The sequence below is a fragment of the Camelus ferus genome, chromosome 16 (genome assembly GCF_009834535.1).
Source record: "Camelus ferus isolate YT-003-E chromosome 16, BCGSAC_Cfer_1.0, whole genome shotgun sequence".
Taxonomy (NCBI): domain Eukaryota; kingdom Metazoa; phylum Chordata; class Mammalia; order Artiodactyla; family Camelidae; genus Camelus; species Camelus ferus.
Window position 1 is genome coordinate 1,913,148 of NC_045711.1, and position 21,833 is coordinate 1,934,980.

At 50.8% G+C, this 21,833-nt stretch overlaps 1 protein-coding gene across 2 annotated transcripts; it reads right to left on the reverse strand.

Moving 5' to 3' along the window:
* Nucleotides 1-197: 197 nt before the first annotated feature.
* Nucleotides 198-9,260, reverse strand: LOC102520714 (C-C motif chemokine 5). Of its 2 annotated transcripts, XM_032498283.1 has the most exons (5): nt 8,670-9,260; nt 5,828-6,177; nt 5,448-5,676; nt 4,174-4,285; nt 198-449 (listed from the first exon to the last, which is right to left on the reverse strand). In XM_032498283.1, exons 3-5 carry the CDS (start codon nt 5,521-5,523, stop codon nt 362-364), a joined length of 276 nt encoding a protein of 91 aa, XP_032354174.1. In that variant the 5' UTR covers nt 5,524-5,676; nt 5,828-6,177; nt 8,670-9,260; the 3' UTR covers nt 198-361. The 2 variants fall into 2 exon arrangements, with proteins under 2 accessions (XP_032354174.1, XP_006174910.1); XM_006174848.3 differs by lacking the exons at nt 5,828-6,177; nt 8,670-9,260 and having other exon boundaries at nt 5,448-5,780.
* Nucleotides 9,261-21,833: the final 12,573 nt, after the last annotated feature.

Below are 21,833 nucleotides of genomic sequence, written 5' to 3' on the forward strand. Positions count from 1 at the left end.
TGCCAGTCAGCCCTTCCCCGGGAGGCACCAAGATGGCAGCTTTGGCCACGGGCATGACCGTAGGGGCCCAGTCTCCCTCCCTCCTTCGCCTCCAGAGGCGCCGACTTCCTTTCTGACTGCAGAACCGTGGCTGGGATGGGGGGTCTGAAGCTCAGAGCCTAGAGATCTCCAGTGCACAAGGCAGAGCCCCAGGGGCCTGGGAGGCTTTTGCCACCTGGGCTGTGAGTGGTGGAAACTCCTGTGCCCTCCACGGAGGGGGCGCGAGGACAGCACTTGGCGGGGAGCCTCCCCAGCTGGTGGGGACAAGCGCAAGAAGCGATAGGAAACTTTGCACAAGTTCAGGTTCAAGGCGTCCTCCGTCCTAGCTCAACTCCAAAGAGTTGATGTACTCCCGCACCCATTTCTTCTCTGGGTTGGCGCACACCTGGCGGTTCTTTCTGGTGATAAAGCTGTGGGAGAGAAGAGGGTGAGACCCGGTCAGTGCTGGAACAGCCTGCTTTGGGGATGAGGTGGATTGAGGTGGGGGGAAATGCTACTGGGTGTGTTATTTTTGGAGTTCCAAAAGATTGTGTATTTGTGGCTTTCAAGGAAAGGCCATTTCCTCTTCTGTTGGGTCAAAAAGGGCCCCAAGCCAGAAGCAGATTTGTGTGCATTTTAACCCCCACGCACAAACACATGCAGCATGGAGAGCCAAGGGGATACGGGGCCTGAGGAGCCCAGGGTTGAGCTGGTCAGCACTTCCTGTTTCAGACCCTGTGCTGGTTGCTAAAGATGCAGAGAAAAAGAATTGTCCTCCAGGAACTGAGTCATGGCTGAGTAAGTGGGAGATAAGAAGTGGTAAAAACAAACACACATGTGATTTGGTTTTAGATAATGCAGTTCAACAAAGGAGCACATCTGCGTGCCAGGGTAAATGGGAGAAGGGCATGAACTTGAGTCTTGATTTCGCCACTTACTAGTTGGGTCACCTTGGGGAAATCACTTGGGACCCCTGAGTCTATGTGCTTACCTCTCAAATGTAGAGAGAAATGGCTCCTAGTTTGCACAACTGTTGTGAAGCTCAGGTGAGACAGTACGTGTAAATTAGTTTTGAAAAATACCAAACGTGTGGTGGGACCTTGGCTTTATGGTGGATCGGAGCAACGTGAGACCAAGGGTCCTGGTTCTGGACACCGTGGCTCAGAGAGGTTGAGGACCCTGAGATATTGGCAGATGTCAAAGCCCTTCTGCCAATTAACTGGCCAGAACGTGGAGGCCCATGAGGACGAGAGGCCCTGCCTCTACAGGTGTCGATGGTCTAAGTGGGAGGTCACGGGCTCAGTCCAGCTGCTGCCTCACCTGTTTGCTGGGAGACAGGTTCTGTCTGGGGGAGCACCTCGGGCCTGGAAAGCAGTGCTGCTAATTAACATGTTACCTGTTAGCTTGCCCGGCCTGCTTGGACCTTTCTCATTCGGGCTTCCCCTTCAGGTTGCTTTCTTGCTCTTTTTTGAGCCCAGAAGTGAAGTCTTAGGTTGTCTGGTGAGAAAGGATTTCTTGGCCCCTTTGCCAGCTCTATCACAGACAGTGTTTGCTCTTGGGGAAGCTGCTTTCCCTTCTCTGAGCCTCACTCAGTGCGCCTTGACCACCTCCCTTTCCCTCGCCCTGGCGTGCAGAGAAGAGAGATGGAGAAGAAGGGGTGTTCTGGGCTCTGGTGCCTCCTAGTATTTGCCATCTTATTCGGGGTGGTGAGGATGCTTCCAACCCAGACCCTGCCCTTGTCAAGGCAGGTGTCACACAGGAAATCCTGCAGAGTCACTGACCTCCCTCCTCCATCCCCTTGGCCTGTGGCCAGGAAGTCAAAAGGCCAGAAAACCAACACTGGGGAGGAGGGTTGCTCAGGCCTCCTGTTCCTCCTCCTCCTCCTCCCCACAGAATGTGATACTGAGTAATAGCCCCTCTTTGCCAAGCCTTCTCTCTCCCTGCCCTTCTTGGGGGACACTCTCTTGGCCTGACTTCACTCCTACCCCTCATCCGGCTCAGTCTCGCTGGGAGCCTCCGCCTTCATCTGTTCCTTGAGAGCGGCTGTGCTCAAGGTTGCTGCCCTCTTCTCCTGGGCGATTCCTCAAGTCTCTGGCCCTGGGTCTGGCACAGCGAGGGTGCTTAGTGGATGTTTACTGAATGCATTAGTGACTGAGTGAATTGCAGTCACTCATCAAGTTGACCTGTCACTTCCATGTATATAATAATAGATTTAGAGGGAGAGAAGTATGATGATCTAAGTTAACATCAGGCACCTACTGTGTGCTAGGAAATAATCGAATTTTATCTTTCATTTTATTATTTTCACTTTGACCCAGTGAGGGAAATACTTCTATTTAACTCTGCTTTGCAGATGAAGAAATTGAGGCTCAGAGAGATTCAGTGACCAGCCCATGCTCACACAGCTACCAGTTGGCAGAGCCAGGATTCTAAGAAAGGCAGACTAGCTGGAGCAGCCAAGACGATGCTGTGTCGCTGCACTTCCATTGGGAGACCCCTTCCTCCTATAAAAGAGTGTCACAGCTCTGGCCCCACCACCCTTTCCTCAGCTACCAACCCCTCTTCTCACACTTTTGCATTCCACCAGGTTGTTGTGCTGGCACCCTGGCCCTTTCCTTTTCAACAGCTCTTCCTTGGGACTTCAGGGGCCTCCACCCTGCTCTGGCTGTCTGGGTTGAAACCTCACCATCGCCCTCGACCCCTCTCTCTTCCTTGCTCCCGACCTCACGTCACCTGCCTGGGCTTGCTGATTCCACCCCTGATGGGTTCCCACCTGTCTCTCCTTTCCTTCCCCTCAGGCCCTGTTCAGCCTTCAACACCACTCACGTGGACAGCAACAGCCTCTTTGCTGGACCCCTCTTGTCCAGGCTTTCCCTGTTCCCGCTCATTTCCCACACGTGGTACTGAAATTCAAGGCCCTCAGTGCTTTCCTACACGGAGATGCTACAAAAACCAAAGGAGTGTCCTGGTGACATTCCCTCTGCCTGATACACCCAGTCTCTCAGTCTAACCCCATGTCAAGGCAGCACCTTTGGCAGCAGACTTCCCCCAAATCGCTTCTCCTAAGCCCTGAAGCATGCCACGTTCCCTCTCTCCTTTTGTAATGGTTTTTCACAGGGTGTCCTGCCCCTGCTGCGTGCGTCTTAGGCTGTGCGCCCCAAAGCGCAGGGGTGGTGCTTTACTCCTCTCTGCCTGCCCCGTGATGGGTGCTCAAAAAAGGATTTTTTTCCTTTCAAAAATTATCTGTTTTCAGGAATAAAACTCGTAGTGCTAAATATTACTGCTGCACTTAAAAGGATTCATCAGGCCCAAAGGCCAACTCTGAACACCTAGAACTTTGCCAGAGTCACAGGCATTTTTGGATTAAAAGCCTTCATCATTACATAGCAAACTTCATGATTGCCCCATTTTCATTTTCTAAGCAACTATCACTGATGACCTTGCTAGAGTAGAAAGAGGAGGCTCCAGAGACGGGCTCCATCCCTCACTTACTGTGCAACCTTGGGCAAGTCACCAAACCTCTCTGGGTCTCAGTTTTATTTTCTGAAACACAGAGAGAATTATGCATACCTAGCAGGGATGTTATAAAATTTAGAGATAATGCATGTAAAACATTTGACACACAGTAGGCACCTCCTAGGTAGCAAGGATTATTATTTCTCCAAATGTAGTAGCTTGTGGTTATTTAAAGGAGAATCTCACTTCATTATTTCTTCATCAATCAATAACTTTTTAAAAAAACATACTTGACTGCAATTAGGGCCCTGACCTCTGACCTCCCCTTTCTAGATCCTCCGAGCTTGCAGGTGTATTTGATTGGGTGTAGGGTATGGGGGACTGTGGGGTTCTTAACTGGATCGACTGTTACTTCAACAGACCACGTTCAAGTAACAGTCACATCCTTTTAGATCGGAGACCTGACCTGGTCCATCAGAGTGGGGAGGGTCCTGCGAAAAACACCTCGTCTAATCTTTTTCCATGAGAGCTGGTGAAAATGAAGCTAGGGAGGGAGGAGCTGTGGCTATTTGAGTAGCTGGAGGTTGGGTGGGAGTGGATGGGAGACTCTCTCCTAGAGCTCCTGATTAGGGGACCGATCCTGGGAAGAAAGGTGTCCCTTCCTCGCCCCCTGGAGGGTTCCACAGGGCTGAGACTCACACGACTGCTGCCATGGAGCACTTGCTGCTGGTGTAGAAATACTCCTGGATGTGGGCGCGGGGCAGCGGGCGGGAGATGTAGGCAAAGCAGCAGGGTGTGGTGTCCGAGGCATCTGGGGGAAGGAAGGAAGGAAGTAGACCCCTGGATTCATTACTGGTGCATGCTGGGTATTGTGCTGGCATTTTATATGACTCATCTTACATGGACTCTTATCCCTCTTTCGGCTGAAGCTGAGGATCAGAGAGGTAAAGTCACTTGGCCATGGACACAGAGTGGCAGAGTGGGGATTCCAACAGAGGACTGAGAGGATCTCCCCAGTGCCTCACCTAATCCTTGAGCCCAGCTGGCATCCTGCCCTCTACAACATAACCCCATACCTTTGGCACTCAGGGCATGCTGGCCCTCTGCCCTTATTCTTGCCCTCCTAGGATTCTTAACTGATTCAGAACTTGGTTTCTTTGAGACCCGGGGTGAGTTGGTGGGAGGCTTCCAAAACTCAGACTTCATGGCTCAGCCAGGACCCCTAAGAGGGTCCTGAAGATGCATATTGCGTCCTGAGAAGGGCTCTGAACAGAGAAGGAGGACTTTTTGTTGGTCAGTTAATTCAGGATGACCCCGGCAAGTGTCAGTTACCATTTCCCAGCACAGTGGTAGTGTCAGAGCCAATTACAACTGGGTTTGAACCCTACTTTCCTCACTGCCTAGCTGTGTGACCTTGGACAAGTTACTTAACCTCTCTGGGCCTCTATAAGTCAAGGACCGCTACTCAAAGGGTAGACGCTAGTATTAAATAGGATAGTACATGTAAAGCAATCAGCACAATACTTGACCCACAGTGAGCTTTTAATTAACTTTTATTATCCTTTCTCAAGCCCCATATTTTTCCATCTATGAAATGGGGAAGATTATGATTGTCCCAGGAGGATTTTAGCTAAGTGCTTAGAAGCTTGTTAGAAACCCTGCTGGTGATAGAGATGAGTCAGTCATGTTTCCAGATCAGCTCGAGCTGCCCCTGCCTACTGACATCCCCAGCATTGGTCCACACTCAGTGAGCACCCACAGGGCTTGGGTGGAGACCTTGAAGACACAGATAAGTTGATCTCAGGGTCCCTGCCATGAAGTGGCTTAGAGATCTTTCTGGGACACCTGGACGTCTGGGTAAAGCAATACTGAAGGATGTAAATCATAGACTGTAAATGCTATGGTTGAAAGGAGGGCGAGGTCTGCGCCGCAGGGCTGCGGCGGTCAGGGCCCCAGTCAGGACCTGGACTTACATGGGGAGGCAGACGCAGGTGCGCAGAGGGTGGCAGCGGTGAGGATGATGGCGAGGACCGCGGTGGAGACCTTCATAGTAGCTGTGGGCAGAGGCTGTGGGGTCCACCCGCCTTCTTAGGATCCTCTGCAGGGATTCTCTGCAGCTCAAGTTGGCCCTTTATAGGGAGCCAGCTCAGTAGAGGGGGCGCCCCCACTGGGGGAGTTTCCAGCACAGCAGCCACACACTAGCTGATATAAGTGAAATTGCACAAAATGGAAAAGAAAACTGAAATAGCCTCCGGAAATATGACACTCTCTCTCTCTCTCTCTCTCTCTCTCTCTCTCTCTCTCTCTCTCTCTCTCTCTCTCTCTCTCCCCCCCCCCCCCTCTCTCTCCTCACCGTCCTCCGATCCAGGGTGAGCTCATCACTTCCCTCTTTGCCCTCAGGAAGAGCCAGCACAAGCAGCGGTGGTGGAAAATTTCTTCCTCTGCTGGCATCCTCAGCTTCATCTGCCAGGGCAGGGGTCCCCCCCAGAGGTCAGGAAGCTGCTTCTCTAGGGGCAGAAGGACGAGACCAGAGCCCAGGTGCCCTGACTCCCACTTCAGTGCTCCGCCCACTAAGCACTGCTCACCTTGGAAAGGTTCGTGGCTGGGGCATCCCTGAAACTGAACCCTGGTGGTGGTCTTGGTTGGAGCCGGCATTCTTCCTCCATTCCAGAGGATTGGATACAGTCAATCCTCATTTAACTCCTACTTGGATAATTCAGAATTAGTGACAGTTTAGCCTGGGTTAGGCTGAAGTTGACTTCTGAATTATCTAAAAGTATCTACTGACAGTGACAAAGGCAAACACATTTTAAAAAAAAAGTAACTTAAAAAATGTAATTTTACCCCAAAGATGTTTCTTGCTAGCTACTGTCACGTATGTAACTTAGTGGTTGAGGGTAACTGAATCACCTGGTACTGGGGAGAATTTGTCACTGTTCATCCTCACCAAGATTTTGAGGCAGGGTGGTTATGGTTCTCCTTTCATAGATGTGCAAACTGAGCCTCAGAAGAGGTCATTAAGGTCCTCGAGGTCACACTGCTGACAGGTGGGACTTGAGCCCAAGTGTTTCTGATGGCCGGGCTCAAGCTCTTCCCGCTGACCAAGTCCATCAGGCCCTTAAACTGTCCTTGCAGCCCCTCTAGGTACCAGGTGCTGTTCTGAGCTTGTCCCGAGAATCCTCTCATTCCCTCCTGACTCATTAACCAGCTAACAATAGAAACACAACTTTGGAAAGCCTGGCCCATCTCCTTTGAAGAAATAAAATGCGAACACTTAAGAAACACTCAACCATCTACACAAACATATCTGCCTGCTTTGGAATTGTTCCCCCTACCTGGTCCCCTTAGTTACCAAGCTAGGAGGCCGTGTGGCTTAGTGGTTGAGAGCAGGGGCTTTGGTGTTTCTCTCGTTCAGGAACCAGGTGGCCTCCAACACATTGCTTCATCTCTCTGGTCTGTTTCCTCATCTCTAAGTCAGGGATAGTGGCCCCTCCCACGGCTGGTGAGACCATTAAGTTCCCACACATGTGCTCAAGCTTGTGGCACTCTTAGTACGCTGCCTGCCCCTAAGTGCTTAATTACATTAGCTATTGCTGCCATGTTACCAAGAGTGAGCAAATGGCAGCCCCTTTAAGGCTCTTCTCTACCTCAGGTTTTTCAGCAATCTAGACCAACGGGTATGGATTAGCGAACTTTATTATATACTTTATTTCGAAGCAGATGGGTCAGTGGAGGCTTAGAGAGGTTAAGTGACTTTCTTAAAGTGGTAGAATTCAACACAGGATGCAAATACATTTCGGTTCATAGACTTCCTACCACACTGACTGCATTGTTTCTAGAGAAATCCCAGAACTCTCGCTAAGGCTCAGTTTTTCCACGTGAGCACTATTTCTGCTTCCCTTACCAGTTTCCCTCTTTATGGAAGAAAGGAAGGTCCTTTCCTGGATACCAAACACACTAGCTGAAAATAGAGGTGAGGGAACCACAGATGGACCAACACCATCCTCATCTTTGAATCCCGGTGAACTTTTCTGCTGTGTGTTAAGTCCGTGTGTATGTCTGTGGATAAGTGGTATTGGAAGTTGTGGGGTCCAGGGGTAGGATGACGGGGTTCTTAAGCAGAAATAGACAATGGGTACGTCAGGATTACTTCCCTTCCCTTTGGATGGTTCCAGTGAATTGCGGGGTGTAGAGGAGAGAGAAGAACCTAGTTGTAATTCCATTTCTGCCACTCACTTTCTCCTGTGCAAAATCAGAGTTTGGACTCAAGGGATCAATATATTCTCTGGCTCTAATATACTGATGCCACGAGGAAATCAGAGGACCGGTGTAAACAGTATGGTACCTGGCAGGCTCACTGATGGGCCTCTCGAGTTCAGAGGGCTAGTTCTCCTCAACCCTCAAACTCCTGTGCCCCTTTCCTAGCATATACCTCCCTGAAGCCTGACTCCACCCAGCCTTGTGCGGCCCCTCCCCTGCCCTCCTGCCCCAGCCTTCCTTTTCCCTCTTTCGTTTGCTTTTTTCCTAAGTTAAGCTGGCTGCCTGCCCAGCCTCACACGGTGACGTTAGGAAACCCAAGGCAGGCAAAGAAAGTGAAACCTCATTCCATCTGGATTCTGAAGCTTTGCTCCGACCTGGAGTTCTCCCCCTTTTCCCCCGCCGCCCCGTGACTGTGTGGGGAGCAGCTCTGGCTTTTCTGGCTGCTTTTACAAACAATGTCCAAAGCAGGGAATTCTCCTCCATCCTCTAGGAATCCCCGTCTGGGCCCCAAGAGAAGCCCGGGGCAAGGCCATTTCCTCCCAATGAGCCTTAATTTTCTCCATCTACAAATTGGAGATTTGCCCTCTGGTTGTCTCTCCTTCTCTGCCCTAGTGTCCCCGCATAGATATTTCCCACCTGAGCCAGTATTTCCCACCAGTGAGGGGCTGTCTCCCCCTTCCTTGTGTCTACGGGGCCCTGCCTGGGGTAGGTGCTCCGGGAGTGCTGGTGGAGGTCGCAGAGGGCAGCAGTGTGAAGGCGCAAGAGGAGGCCTCGCAGCCGGGCAGGGACTTGCCCGTGGAGGGGCAGGATGCGCACCCCCCCAAGACGTCTCCTGCGACATCCTGCCCTTGCCTTTTGGTCCAGCTCTGGTCTGATCTTTCTGTGTCACTCTATTCTGCGCCTCCCCACCCTTCCCCGTCACGTGGTACACTCACTGTGTCAGGGGTCTGACAGCCGTTCCCCTGGTTCAGCCACAGTCAGGCCGGAGGGCTGCAGCTTGGCCTCCCCACCTCTTCTCACCTTCACCACACAGGACAGTGGCTGTGCCCCCCCGCTTGTTTTCTGCAGCTGGAGACCACAGGTGGCATGTTTACCGATGTGCTCACCAGCTCTGGGGGACTGGAGCCCACCGCAAGGTATCCTGGGGGGCAGGGCAGCCGTGGGAGCGAGGCCCAGCCGGAAGCACCGAGTCTCCCCGAGTTGCGGGCTGACGGATGATTTCAGGTCCTCCTCCTCCTCCTGACATTCCTGAGACTGTTTTTTGTCTTTGTTTTCCTCTGTGGGTTTGTTGGTGCCTTTCCCTTTCTTGGTGAATACTTCCAGAGCACAGGAGCCCCCTCCCTTCCGCCGTCCCCAGTCCCCAGGAGAAAGCCTGGAGAAGAGGGACAAACTTGGGGCTGAAGTCAGACTCTCTGTGTGTCTTTGGCCAGGTTATTAACTAGTCTACACTTTGATTTCCTTTCTAGAAATGGGCTGAGAATCATGGCTCCTGTGACACCCCAGAGGATTAAATGAGGTGATCAGCAGCCCGCTCAGCACCATTCCTGGCACAAGTAGATACTCAGAAAAGAATGCCTTCTCTTTCTTTCCCTATATGTCCAGGTTCCAGTGTTTCTTCCCTCAGAGTACCCCCACCCCTCCCCAGAGGTGTTCCTCTCAGCTCTGTGTCAGGAGCCATGGGGGCCGGCGAGGGGGAGTTGGCGGTGATTTTCCACGAGCTCTTAGGCACTGTGCTAGATACTTTAGGCATCATTTCACTTATTAGGAAGAAAACGTAGACAACGGCGATGACTCAGGCCTGCCTTGGGCTCTCCTGCCCTCTGTGCAGCAGATTTCAGAGGCTCAGCCCCGATGCTCTGTCCTTCCCTGGTTTCTCTCTCTCTGAGCCTGGCCGTGACTGAGCCATGGTCCCCTCTTCTCCCTTCCTGGCTGCCCCTGCAGGCCAGCACGCAGACCCCTTTTCAAAGAGTTTCACACGCAGACTTACAGAGGAAGTGACACAGGATTCAGAATCTTACAGGACTCTTGTGGTTGTGGTCTGGACTCTGCCCCTTTACTGAGCTGGTCCCGGGAAGCCCCTGGGCTTCTTGTGCATTGCTTCCTTTCCTGGGGATGGGCGCCTGCAGTCCCTTGTTTCTCCTCCCCGTCGCCTCCCCGGCCCCTCCCCCTGCCTGCAGAGCGTTTGGGCCGCAACAAGAAGGACCTTAGAACCTCCTGAGGCATTTCCATTTTTTTCACACCTCCAGCCTAGGAGAGGAAGTCCCCTTGGGAATTTCCTCAAAATGAGATTTGGAAAGTCTGCACTGTAGTCATTGCTTTACAGTGGCAGCTTTGGGCAGTGGAAAGAGCAAGGCATCGGGAATTAGGAGACCCGAGGTCTAGTCCCAGCTCAGCTCCAAACCTAGCTGTGAGATGTTGGCAAGCCTCTTGCCCTTTGGTGGCCCTCAGTTTCCTCAACTAGAAAACGGAAGCTTGACAATATTATTTCTGAGACCATTCTCAGTTAAAAGATTAAAAACTAGAGGATTTCTAGTGTCCTGGAGGAGATTTGGGGGTCGGTGTCCTGTTGCCCCTAAAATCAGCTCATACCACCCCTCCTGCAGGTAGGGCCGAGGGGTTCCCATTATCATCCCCTTTTCCCCCTCATCCTTCCAAGGCCTGGGACTCATGTAAGTCCTTGCATGGGCAGTACTGCATTCGTGCATTTGGCCACTGCTCTGCCTTTTCACTTTATTCACTCCTTCCCTCCTTCCATTCCTCCACCCACTCATCCATTCATTTATCTCTACAGCTGTGTCATTTAAAATGCTTTGTTTATAAGTGCAGAAGACAAGTCTGGCTAACTTCAGCAGGAAGGTAACATACTGAGGGTAAGGTTGAGTAGCTCATAGGATGGATAGAACATTGGAGAACCTGACTTGGAAAAAGGATGGAGAGAAACCAAAGAAGCTCTGGGTGTTTGGGCAGCAGTTACTACTTGACAGTCTTACCAGGGTACCACTGTTGAAATAGATGTACTCCAGCCATTTCTCCGATCTACATCTCAATCTGCTAAGGATTCGTTGTCCTAGGGGAGGAATGATGACCAGCCACGCTGGTGTTATTTGCTTGCTTCGTGGTTGGGAGAAGATAGAACACCCGATCAGCATTACCACTGAGACTGTATATGCTGGGGGAGAAGTAATTCCACAAAAGGATGTCAAGGTGATATTTGGAAGGGGGAATGGATGCTGTGTAAGAAAATAAAAACAAACAAAATAAACAAGCAAAGAAACAAATTAAACTAATGCATCCAGCCATTCATCCATCCACTCATCCATCCATTCATCCATCTACCCTCCCATCCATCCATCCATCCATCCACCCATCCATCCATCTGTCCATCCTCTTACACAACCAAGAAACACACTTTTATTGAGCACCTATCATGTTCCAGAGGCCAAGCCAGGCACTCAGATACAGTGCAAAGCCACCCATCAGAAACATCCCAAGAGTCTCCTCACAAAGGATGTACCTATGCAATTGAAACAAAGATGAGGACCCAGGGAAAGGAATTCGCGTATATACATGTATTGGAGGGTCCCAGATAGCATTTCTAGGGACAGGGTGACTCATTCTGGATGTGGGCAGATAAGGGATTTTTTTTGCAGACATTTCATATCTCTAGGAGGTTGCTTATTTTGGGTACAGAACAGGATGTGACTAGGATTAGGCACCAGAAACCCTGGGTCTGCCTCTAGTCTCTTTCCTTCTCTAGCAGTGGACAAGTCATACTTCATTTAAAAAAATCTATAAAATGGGAAGAATGAATAAGAATCCCTGCCCTGTGTAACTCAGAGAACTGCTGTGGAGGTGAAATGAGTTAGTGGATGTGAAGGTACTTTCCAAGTACAAAGTCAGAGAACTTTTTTTTTAAACATTTTTTTTGTTGAGTTATAGTCATTTTACAATGTTGTGTCAAATTCCAGTGTAGAGCACAATTTTTCAGTTATACACGAACATACATATATTCATTGTCACATTTTTTTCTCTGTGAGCTACCACAAGATCTTGTATATATTTCCCTGTGCTACACAGTATAATCTTGTTTATCTATTCTACATTTTGAAATCCAAGTCTGTCCCTTCCCACCCCCTGACCCCTTGGCAATCACAAGTTTGTATTCTACGTCTATGAGTCTGTTTCTGTTTTTGTATTTATGTTTTGTTATTTTTTAGATAACACATATGAGCGATCTCATATGGTATTTTTCTTTCTCTTTCTGGCTTACTTCACTTAGAATGACATTCTCCAGGAACATCCATGTTACCGCAAATGGCGTTAGTTATGTTGTCGGTTTTTATCAGAGAACTGTTTTCATCATGCTTGCTTCTGTTTCCAGGAGGGCTAATGAGAACGCCCATGGCTCATATGTTACTGTCACTTCTTTCCTGCCCTCACTGCCCACCAGCCGGCAGTAACCATGGAGAGGCTGTGTTGAGTTTTTCAGGTCCCTGGGTAGGTGGATGAATGTCCAGGGTAATCACTGCTACTCACCTCAGAGATGTGGATGGTCGGGGCTCTGTGGGCCCCAAGTAGGCTGGAGACAGCAGCTGGTTGAGTGTGTATGTGTGGGGGTAGGTCCTGGTCTCTTGTGGGCGGGAATGAAATGACAAGGGAAGCCCTAAACCATGTGGGTGGCCCAACTATTTTCAGTTCACAGTAGAAGGGAGCTGGGTTTTCCAAGTTGTGGCCAGATCAGCGTAGGAGACCATAGGTGATATCCGAGGGTGAAGGGTACCCAGCATGGGGGGAATTGCCCTGTGCTTACAGGATTCCAGGCTGTGACCCTGGGTGAGACACGTCAACTCTCTTGAGTCTGTTTTCTCATCTGTGAAGTGGGTGGCCTGCCTGCAGGGAGCAGCCTGTCGGTGGTGCTGGCTCACCTTGTCACCTGTACCAGGATGAATGTCTGGGCCTGTCTGCCCCCAGCTAATCTCTTCCAGCTAAAGGTTTTCCCTCGTATAAAAGTGCTCCCTGTGCTGCCTCTCATTGTGGGAGGGCTGCGCACTGCGGTACCCTCGAGGGAGGGCATATGGCAAAATCCACTGAAATTTTAAAAATCACATATTGTATTTAATAAGCACTAGCAATTCTACCTCTCGGAGCTCATCTTGCATACATACACATGTACACCATGACCATGCAAGATATTCATGGTTTGTCGTAATGAAGAGTGGAGCCAGCCGAACTGTCCATCAGTAAGGGGCTGACTGGCTAATTCTAGTGCTTCTGTGTAACGGACTGTCCGGCAGCTGCTAAAAAGAATGATGCAGCTCCCTACAGGCAGATTTGGAATGATCTCTAAGATCCAAGAAGTCAAAGAAGCAAAGGACAGAATGGCTTAGGTAGTGTGCCACACGTGTGTGAAGAAAAAGAGACTCCCCTGTGCTTACCAATGCATAGACTCTCTTTTGGAGGCTCTTAAGAAATGGGTACCAGTTACCTTCTCTTTCTGTTAGGAAGGGTGGTGTGAGGGAGGCCTGGAGACAGGGGTAGGAAGGAGCCCTCCTTTTCATTGTACATCACTTTATATCTTCAGGATTTGGTATCATGTGCACGTTTGGTACGTTTATAAAAAGTCATCCTGCAGGATGTGCCCAGGTGTCCGGGGGGATTCTCCTGGAGTTTCAGGGCCATTCATAGCCTCTTTGATGCCTGAGTCCCGTGAGAGAGCCACGTCGTTTGAGTGGGGTTCTCTGAGGCGGGATGACTCGCTCAGTGGCTTATTCTTGCTCCAGCTGCCTCGCCCCACCCCTCGTCCCATCAGGTGAGTGGGCTTTCAGAATCACTCTCTGACACCCCAAACCCAGCTTCCCCTAAAAGAAGACCGTGGTTGGGCCCCGGGGAAGGAGGGGCAGATCATTGCCTCCTCTGACGGGGGTGTTGCGTCGTGGAAACGGCACAGGCTTTGGAGCTGCACAAGCTTTGGTTAAAATTCCAGCTTGTGCTGTTGTGGCTGTGAAAGCTCAAGAAGCTACCATGACCTTGCTAGACGGTTTGCTCCTCTGTAAAGTGAGCCGGCTGCTGCTGAGCTCCAGGACTGGGAAGACAAGAGGAGGTCCTTGGATACAATGCCCAGCACACAACAGGCGCTCAGTGTACAGTCACAGATGTACATGCTGTCGCTGAAGTCAGGTCCCCCTGCTGGGGCCCTTTCTCACGAAGAAGGGAAAAAACAGTCGTGGTTGAAACTGGGCCCAGTTCAGCCAACGCTGGGCTTGGCCCCTTGGCTGGTGGAGGTGAAAAAGTCACGTGCCTTCCCGCCAGGGCGCACGCTGACTAGATGGTCTGGGAGAGCAAGTCTCGAGTTTGTACCTGCCTCTCTGCAGGTCTGAGGTCTGGAGATGGAGCAGCTGGCCCCAAGGTGACTGCAGGCTGGGGCTTGCTCTGGTGTTCTCAGGGTGACTCTGGTCGGGGGAGGGGCTGACTCAGGAAGAAGCAGGAGTTCTGGAAGCTGCTCCTTGAGGATGGGGTGTTGGACCAGCAGGGGAGCAGCCTCCCCCAACATCAGGGGTTCTTATCTCCTGTCTCCACAGATGACCCTGTGGCACACTGGCCTTTCCTGCCACACGGGAATTATTCTGAAAATGGGGCTTGCCTCCAAGCTGCAAAAACACGGCCCCTCCCAGGATGGGCAGTGGCAGGGAGCACGGCGTTTAGACTAAGGCAGATCTGGGTTTCAGTTCTTGCCTGGTTGTTGATTCCCTCAGTGGCTGTGCTATTTAACTTTGCTGAGCCTCAGTCTCCTTGCCTGTGAAATGGGGAGATGATACTGCCTACTTTTTACAGAGAGGATTAAAAGAAATGTGTGAGGCATTACAAAAATGTTTCAGTAGAGCTGGCTAGAGTTGAGTTGGTCGGTCTAAAACGAGGGCAAAAATCTTCTGAGGAAGGAACTTACTCTTTGGCTTAGGGAAAAAATTACATAATGGGCATGTTTGATTATAAAAAGGGAGACCCCCTACCTCTTCCCACCCCTACCTATATTGCCTGGAGAGATCTAATTGTTCTGCAGTAAGAAAGAAATAGGATTGTGAAAGTTGGTGTTGAGTCTGAGGGAGAAGAGGGGAGATGTGGAGGGGTCCTAGGTCTTGGGAGGAAAATCAGGCCAGGGAGAGATTAATTTTTTTCTGGCAGGGAATGGCCAGTGGATTTCTAAGGCAGGGATTTTTATGGCTAATATCGAATTTCAGGTTCTCATCTGAGTTATTCTGTGCTACATTCAGACTCTATCTTATGCTCAAATTTCCAGTAAATATCTGTTGACACCCAGGAGCTCACACTGGTGTTGTTTTGGGGGACCCACATGGGGGTCAGCATGTGGAGAAAGAGAATTCAGTGGAAGCTGGGAAGTGGAGGAAGATGTGCCGGGATCCAGCACGAGCCTTCGATTCTCCTAGGGGGCGTGGCTGGGCTGAGACTCCTGAGGCCTGCTGTATCTGAGATGCGGGATGGAATGATTTGGGGGATATTTTGGTGAGGCTCTGGATGACCCCCGAGCAGAGGCTGCCAAGTGGGTGGCTTAAAAGGGAGGGAGGATGTGCTGAGACTGAGGTCAGTGAGAACTTGGAGGGGCAGAGGCAGCAGGCAGAGGGACCAGGGGCCCTGGCCACACCCAGCGAGCAGATCACTGGTTCCCCGGCTGCAGCGCTGTGGCAGCCAGGAGGGTTCAGAGCCAGGTGAGAGGAGCCACACCTCAACTCAGTGTCCACTGGAGCCTGCAGGATGAGAGTCGTCCTCCACCCCCACCCCCCGCCCCAGGGACCCCTGGGAGACGGGATGGAGCGCTAGGAGTGTTTCCCTGGAGTGAGAAGCTGAGTGATTTGCCCTCCAATGCATGTCTGTCATTGGTGGAGGGCTGCTCTCAGGGTGAATTCCCGCACATTCCCGTTTGCTTGGGGGGTGGGCCAAGCTGCAGGCCCCGAAGGCCCTCGAGCAGAGTTGCAGGCGCTTGCAATAAATGGACTGCCCAGTTGCATGACCCAGATCAAAAAGATGAGCTGGAATAAGATTCCTTAATTGGGGCCTTGGAAATTGGGAAACAGACTGGGTGGTGGGGGCATAAGACCTTTCTCAGCCAGTACCCCTAGAAGCTGAGCTGGGAATGTAGCTTCTATGAAGGTGGCCCTTAGAGACCATGGGGAGGACTGGATGGTGCCTTGACAGGTCCTATCTGGGAGCCTTGGGGTCAGACAGACAGAGATTTGGATTTTGGCTTGGTCACTTACTAGCTGTGTGCGTTGGAGAAAGTTGCTCGAGGTCTCTGAATTCGCCATGGTTTTCTCACATGTCATATGGCTGTAGGGCAGATATTAGGAATAAGGTGACACGTATAAAGTGCCTGACACATAAAAGATGGCTGAGGGGTGTCATTTTCCTTTTCTTTGCCAACTGCCCCACCTCTTGCCTGTTGAATCTGGGCTGTGACAAGGTTTCGGGGTCAGAAATGGGTTTGGAAACAGACGCTTCTTAGGAAGTGACGGCGAGAACTCCAGCTCGAAAAGGGGAAGTGGAAGCACTTCCGTAACTCAGAATTTCCATTTTGGGGTCCCAGGCAGGGCCGGGAGGACGGTCTCCTGCCACTGTGAGATGTAGGCAGAGCAGACCGAGCACACCCAGGCCCTGTTACTCAGTGAGGGATTTCCGGGGCTTGGCTGGGGAAGAAGGGTGGCGGGTGGCAGGGACTCTGCTCTGTAGTGAGGCAAGAAAGGAGGTGGGCGGGCACCCTGCCAGTCCTGGGCCAGGAGCCACAGGGCTGCTCTTTGAGCCCAGGAGAGAGGCAGCTAGAGGCCCCCCCTGTGGTTCAGCCTCAGGATTGGATCAAGAGAGTCTGTGGTCAGACCAAAGTCACAGGGAAGCCACAGGGGGCACACCCTTAGCTGACTCCTGCCTCTCTTGTGGGTCTCCACGCCAGGGACACAGGGTAACGAAAATTATGCAAGTAAAGCACAAAACATAGAAAAGATTCAGATCCTTATAACAGATTCAATTAATGCAGAAGTACCTAGTGCTGTAACTTGGAATCTAAGTCTACAAACTCAGGTTTATAGGAAAGAAAACTTGACTGCTATAACCTAACTTGGTGTATAATTTTATCCTGCCCTTTTGCTGGCCTGGCAGGAAACTTTAACCTCAGCCTCCCTGGGGTGTGTCCAGGTGGCAGGGGAGCCCACATGATGCTCTGTCCCCACAGGTAAGTGCTGAGCCACCCCTGCTGGGGTTTGTACGGTCTGGTGCTGGTCTGATAGTTTGGGGTCACACTTGAGGTCACAGAGACCTTCCCCAGGGCTGCTGTGGCCCCAGTTACCTGTGTGTGCTCCACAGCCCTCCCTCTTTGGGGTCCCCTTGTGTGGACTTAAAGAAAAAAACACAACATGAGATTTGTGAGTTTAAGTTTCACTCGGGGACTTACTGAGAACCGCAGCCTGGGAGACGGCCTCTCAGTAGCACTGAGGAAACTGCTCTGAAGAGGCCGGGGAGAAGCCGGTATACATGTATGGTTTTTGGCTAGGGAAGACATGTGGTCAGGCATGCATTTTGATAAAAGATTACTGCTAGTCACAAAGAACAGATGTCTCCAGTTAATTTTCGTGCTTTTCTGTGGATGGGAAGATACAAGAATCCGGGTTCATTAAAATTCTTCCCAAGATACACATCTAACTAACTAAGGGGCATGCTTCTCTGGAGCACAGAGGGTCTGATCCTGTTGCTATCTTCATCTGCTCTCAGATTGCACTGCTGGTCAGCGGCCATAGCCGGTCACCACCTAGTCCCTGTGGGATCTGGTGGGGAGCATCGCTGTCTGCTCTTTGCTTACGCCTCTTCCGGGCAGCGACGCTGGGATGTCCAGGCCACACCGGCCTCCCTCCAGCCCAAACCAGGGCTCTCTTTTTGGCCTGGAAGAAATCCACACTCCTTAATAATTCTCGTAAAGACTGCAAAGAAATACGCTTTGACTCTTGGATTCTTCCGGCAGGGGCCTTAGGCTTTTAGACCACACAAGGCAAAGAGACCCACAGTTTTACTGTCTGCTCCGCCTCATTTCTCTCCTACGAGGGATGGAAGAGCTGCCTGGTGCAGACTGTCTGCTTGAATGAGGGAAGGGAGGAGGGGATTAAAATAGGAAAATACCCCAAAACATCCTATCCGGGAATAAAAGGTGGAAGCCCGCCTTCCAATAGTGCTCCTTTCCCCACTGTTTTTAACTTCCGTGAGCCGTCTGTCCTGCATTGGCATGTGTGCAGATCGGGTAACCTCAGTCAGTCCCTAAGAGGGTAATTTCCCTTAGGAGAAACCCAGGGGTGTTTCTCCACCTCCTCTCCAGACCCCCGTTACCATTTAAAACTGCCGTGTAGGGTACAGTATAGAGTTTACTACCGGGAGCAGTGGAGTGTAGCCGGGCAGTCAGCTCTGGCTACGTCAGCCCACTCTGCACAGCCCCAGCTGCCTTCTCCCCTGAGAGACACGCAGTTCCCAAGGGAGCAGTGCAGTTGCTGCCTCTTCTTTACCACTCCCTCCATCCTCCAAACCCCCACCTCCTTATTAAAGAAATTATTGAGGTTTAACTTGCAGAGGGAGGTGTCCTAATCTCATGAATTGATGGATTTTTGCACATGAATATGCTTGTGTAGCCATCACCCAGACCTAGATACAGAACATTTTCGGCTCCGCAGAAGATTCCCTCATGCTCTTTTGTAGTGAATACCCATTCCCCAAAGGTAACCACTATTTGATGACTAGGACAGTTTTGACTGTCCTTCAATGCCATGGAAATGGACATACAGTAATTCACTCTTATGGGTCTGACTCTTTGCCTTCAAATCACGCCTGTGAAATCCATTCATACTACGTTTTTCAGTGCTTCGCATTTATCAGTGGCTTGCTGTGTAGTATTCCATTGTATGGATGCACAGTTTCTGGGGCCGAATGCATGCTTCTCTGATTTCAGGTTTCCCTCCAGCCTCTGGTCTGAAGGGAGAACTTCAGGACACACTGCTCTCTGCTTGTTTGCCCTGAGCTCCTGCCCTCTGCTCCTCTGCCACTCCTCAGGGGCTCTCGACCTGTCTCTATATCATGTCTTCCTCCTTCTGAGGAGGGATTGGCCCTGCCTGCTTTCCTAGGGCCATCCAACTAGGACCAGAGAGAGAAACTGGTTTGCTGAGAAGGAGATCCAGCAAGATGATCCCTGCCGCTGACCTTGTGTGGGACTCGGGGAGGGGGATTGGAGAGGGAGAAAACAGCAAGGAACAGAAGGCTATCTTGGGAGGGGGCCTGGACTTCAGCGAGACTGCAGCATTGGGATTGCGCCGAGTTTAATCAGCTCTCCCTGGGGCTGGGGGTCTAGAGCTGGAGTCCTGGTTACGTACAAGGATGTGCAAGGACAGAGGTCATCTTGGTCCTTGGCCCAGGTCAAAGCAGGGCAAGCAGGACCGACTCAGAAAGGACTTGGAAGGGGCTGGCTGGACTGAGTTGGGGAAGTATGTTGAGGTTGCTGGACTGGAGAACAAGACTCCACTTGGGAGGTCCTTGTCCCCGGAAGGCCCTAGCCAAAGGCTAGGATGGCCTTCTCGGGGCATCAGAGGACTTCTGAGCAGATGGCTATTTCTGGATCCCACTGAGCAGTAGGACACATCCCACTGTCCCTCTCCCCCTCCACCTCCAAGGCAACACTGGGGAGGGATGAGTTTGTCTGCAGAGGTTGGGATGAGAACTGGACTGTGGCAGATACGGACACCTCTCTTCTTGGAAACTTTCTGTTTCCAGGAATCTCATTTAAGTGCCTAATTCAAGCCTGGCCTCTCCAGGAATTTCCCCACCATCCGTAACTACTCTCACCTCCTATTTTCCAAAACTTTCCATCTCTCAGGATGCTGTGAATGAACAGCACCAGCAGGTGTGTTAGTTTCCCAAAGAGGCTAGCATTTAAAACCAGTGTACCTGACCCCCAAATGGAAGTGCCGATAGATGGATGACAGGCACATGACAAGTTGATATGACCCTGATCTGAGGGATGTGTGGGGAGCTCCTGATCATGACTGTAAGTTCCATGCCACACCCCCGGCCCCCTCTCCCAGGCAGTCCCACTGCCGCCCAGATGATACCATTACACTGTAACCCAGCTCACTATTTGCCTGAGCAATGACTCAGCCTTGCCAATCCCTAGTCAACCTTTTCCTTCCCAACTTAACCTTCCTATAGTAGATCTGCGAAAAGTGGTTTGTCCCACCTCTGTTCTCGTGTCAGCTCCAAGTGCAGCTGCGTCTCTATCCTTTCGGCAGTGTGAAAGGCCACCATTCACTTTGCTGCTGGGCAGGTCTGTGATTCTTTGCCTCCTCTATCTTGAGGATCCTGCTACCTCCTCCTGGGCATCAGTGGGAGTTATTAATTTTGGGCTGAAAGTGGCAGAAATCTCCTTTAAATGAGCTTAATCCAAAAGGAAACTGAATGACTCAGGTAAATGGAAAGTATGAGTTCCAGGCTTCAGGTCCGGCTTGATCCAGGGGCTCAAACAACGTCATCAGGGGTTTCTTGCACTCCACTCTTCCTCTCTGCTCCTTCTGCACGTTGCCTAATTTTCTTCTCCTGAAGGTGGGCTTCCTTTATGGAGAGATGGGAGAAAGGGCCGCAGGTTGTTTGAGCCTTTCATCTTTCTAGCTCAGCCAGCCCCAGCAAAGAGCAAGCTTCTCTCTCCAAGTATTCATTTCCAGTCTCAGGGAGGGGCTTGAGGGGATTGTGTGTCTACCTCCTGGACTAAGCTCTATGGTCAGGCGTGGGAGGGGCCCTGCAGACAGACGATGCCAGAGGACCGCGTGGTGGGCAGACACGACACTGTCCATGTTCACTGTTAAGGGAGAATGTGGGGCAGGACACACTTTCCTCTACTACCCTGTTTCCCGTAATACTACCAACAAGGGTGTAGGGACACTTCAGCCTTCCCTGAAAGTTCTGAGGAGATGTTGGATGGTTTACATCACAGCAGTGCAAACAGCCTAGAGCGAAAAAGGGGACAGCCTGGGTCTTTGGTGTCCTCCAGTCTCCCTGTCACTTAGAATTTCTTTCTGCTGATTGACCTCCTTCCACGCTGTCTGGTCTTTTCTATGCTTTCCTCTCTCCCAGCTTCCAGTCCACTTTGTATGTAGAATTGTTTAACTTTTGCTTCTGTGTCTTTTCTCCCTTCCAACCCATGTCCTCTGATTTCCATCTTCCATTTATTCTTTAATTGACTTTTCAAGGTATTTTCCTAAACAAAAGCAATTCTCCTTTTTAAGAACAACTCTGATACCAGCTATTAGGATAACTGGGAGATTTTACTATATAAAATTTTATGATACCACCTTCAGATGAGGCCAGCCCTAGGCCAGAAACTGGATCAGAGGGAGTTCTGTGGGCAGACTTCCTGTGAGTTAATGGAATTCACTGGGGGGAAAGTACTGGCTATATTTTAATTTTTATTATGTGTCAGAACTACCGCAGCTCCAGATAAGTGGACTGGCTGAGTTTCAACACTGGTTGTATCCAAACTGAGTATCTACTTGTCAGATAACAGGCAATGTGCTATTAATGCAACTGGAATTTACACCCATCTTGATGATAAAAATGATTACATTTCTCCAACACCTGGATGATCTGCGAATGTAATTTAAAGGTGACACTGGGAAAGACTTTGCTTTTATGTTTTCATTACAGACATAGCCCTTGTGGAGATGCAAAGCCCCAGTCAAATATAACATATACTGTGAAGGGCAGTGAGAGAAAACCCGCCCCCATCCCCACTTCTCACCCTGGCTTCCCACAGCTTGGACTCATTGATTTCTACCTGCTAGGCTCCGTTGCTCCTGGGTGAGCAAATCAAGGCTGACTTGAGGATACATAGGGCCTGGGAGGCCTTTTTAAAGTTAGACCATGGATGCAACGCCCTGTCACTTGTCTCTGGGATCCAAGTGACACAGCTCACCTCCAGGTACCAAGTACCACCCGTGGCACATAAAAGATGCTCAATAAATAGCAATTTTACTTTTCCCTGTCTTCACCTCTTTCTTGCCGCAGGATCCAGGCTC

Excerpts from the sequence above, each read along its gene's own strand:
- LOC102520714 (XM_032498283.1), bottom strand. The coding sequence starts at position 5,523 with ATGAAGGTCTCCACCGCGGTCCTCGCCATCATCCTCACCGCTGCCACC. Across the intron at positions 4,286-5,447 it reads ACCTGCGTCTGCCTCCCCAT|ATGCCTCGGACACCACACCC; the intron begins GTAAGTCCAGGT and ends TCCTTCCCCCAG. Across the intron at positions 450-4,173 it reads TGCTCCATGGCAGCAGTCGT|CTTTATCACCAGAAAGAACC; the intron begins GTGAGTCTCAGC and ends TCTCTCCCACAG.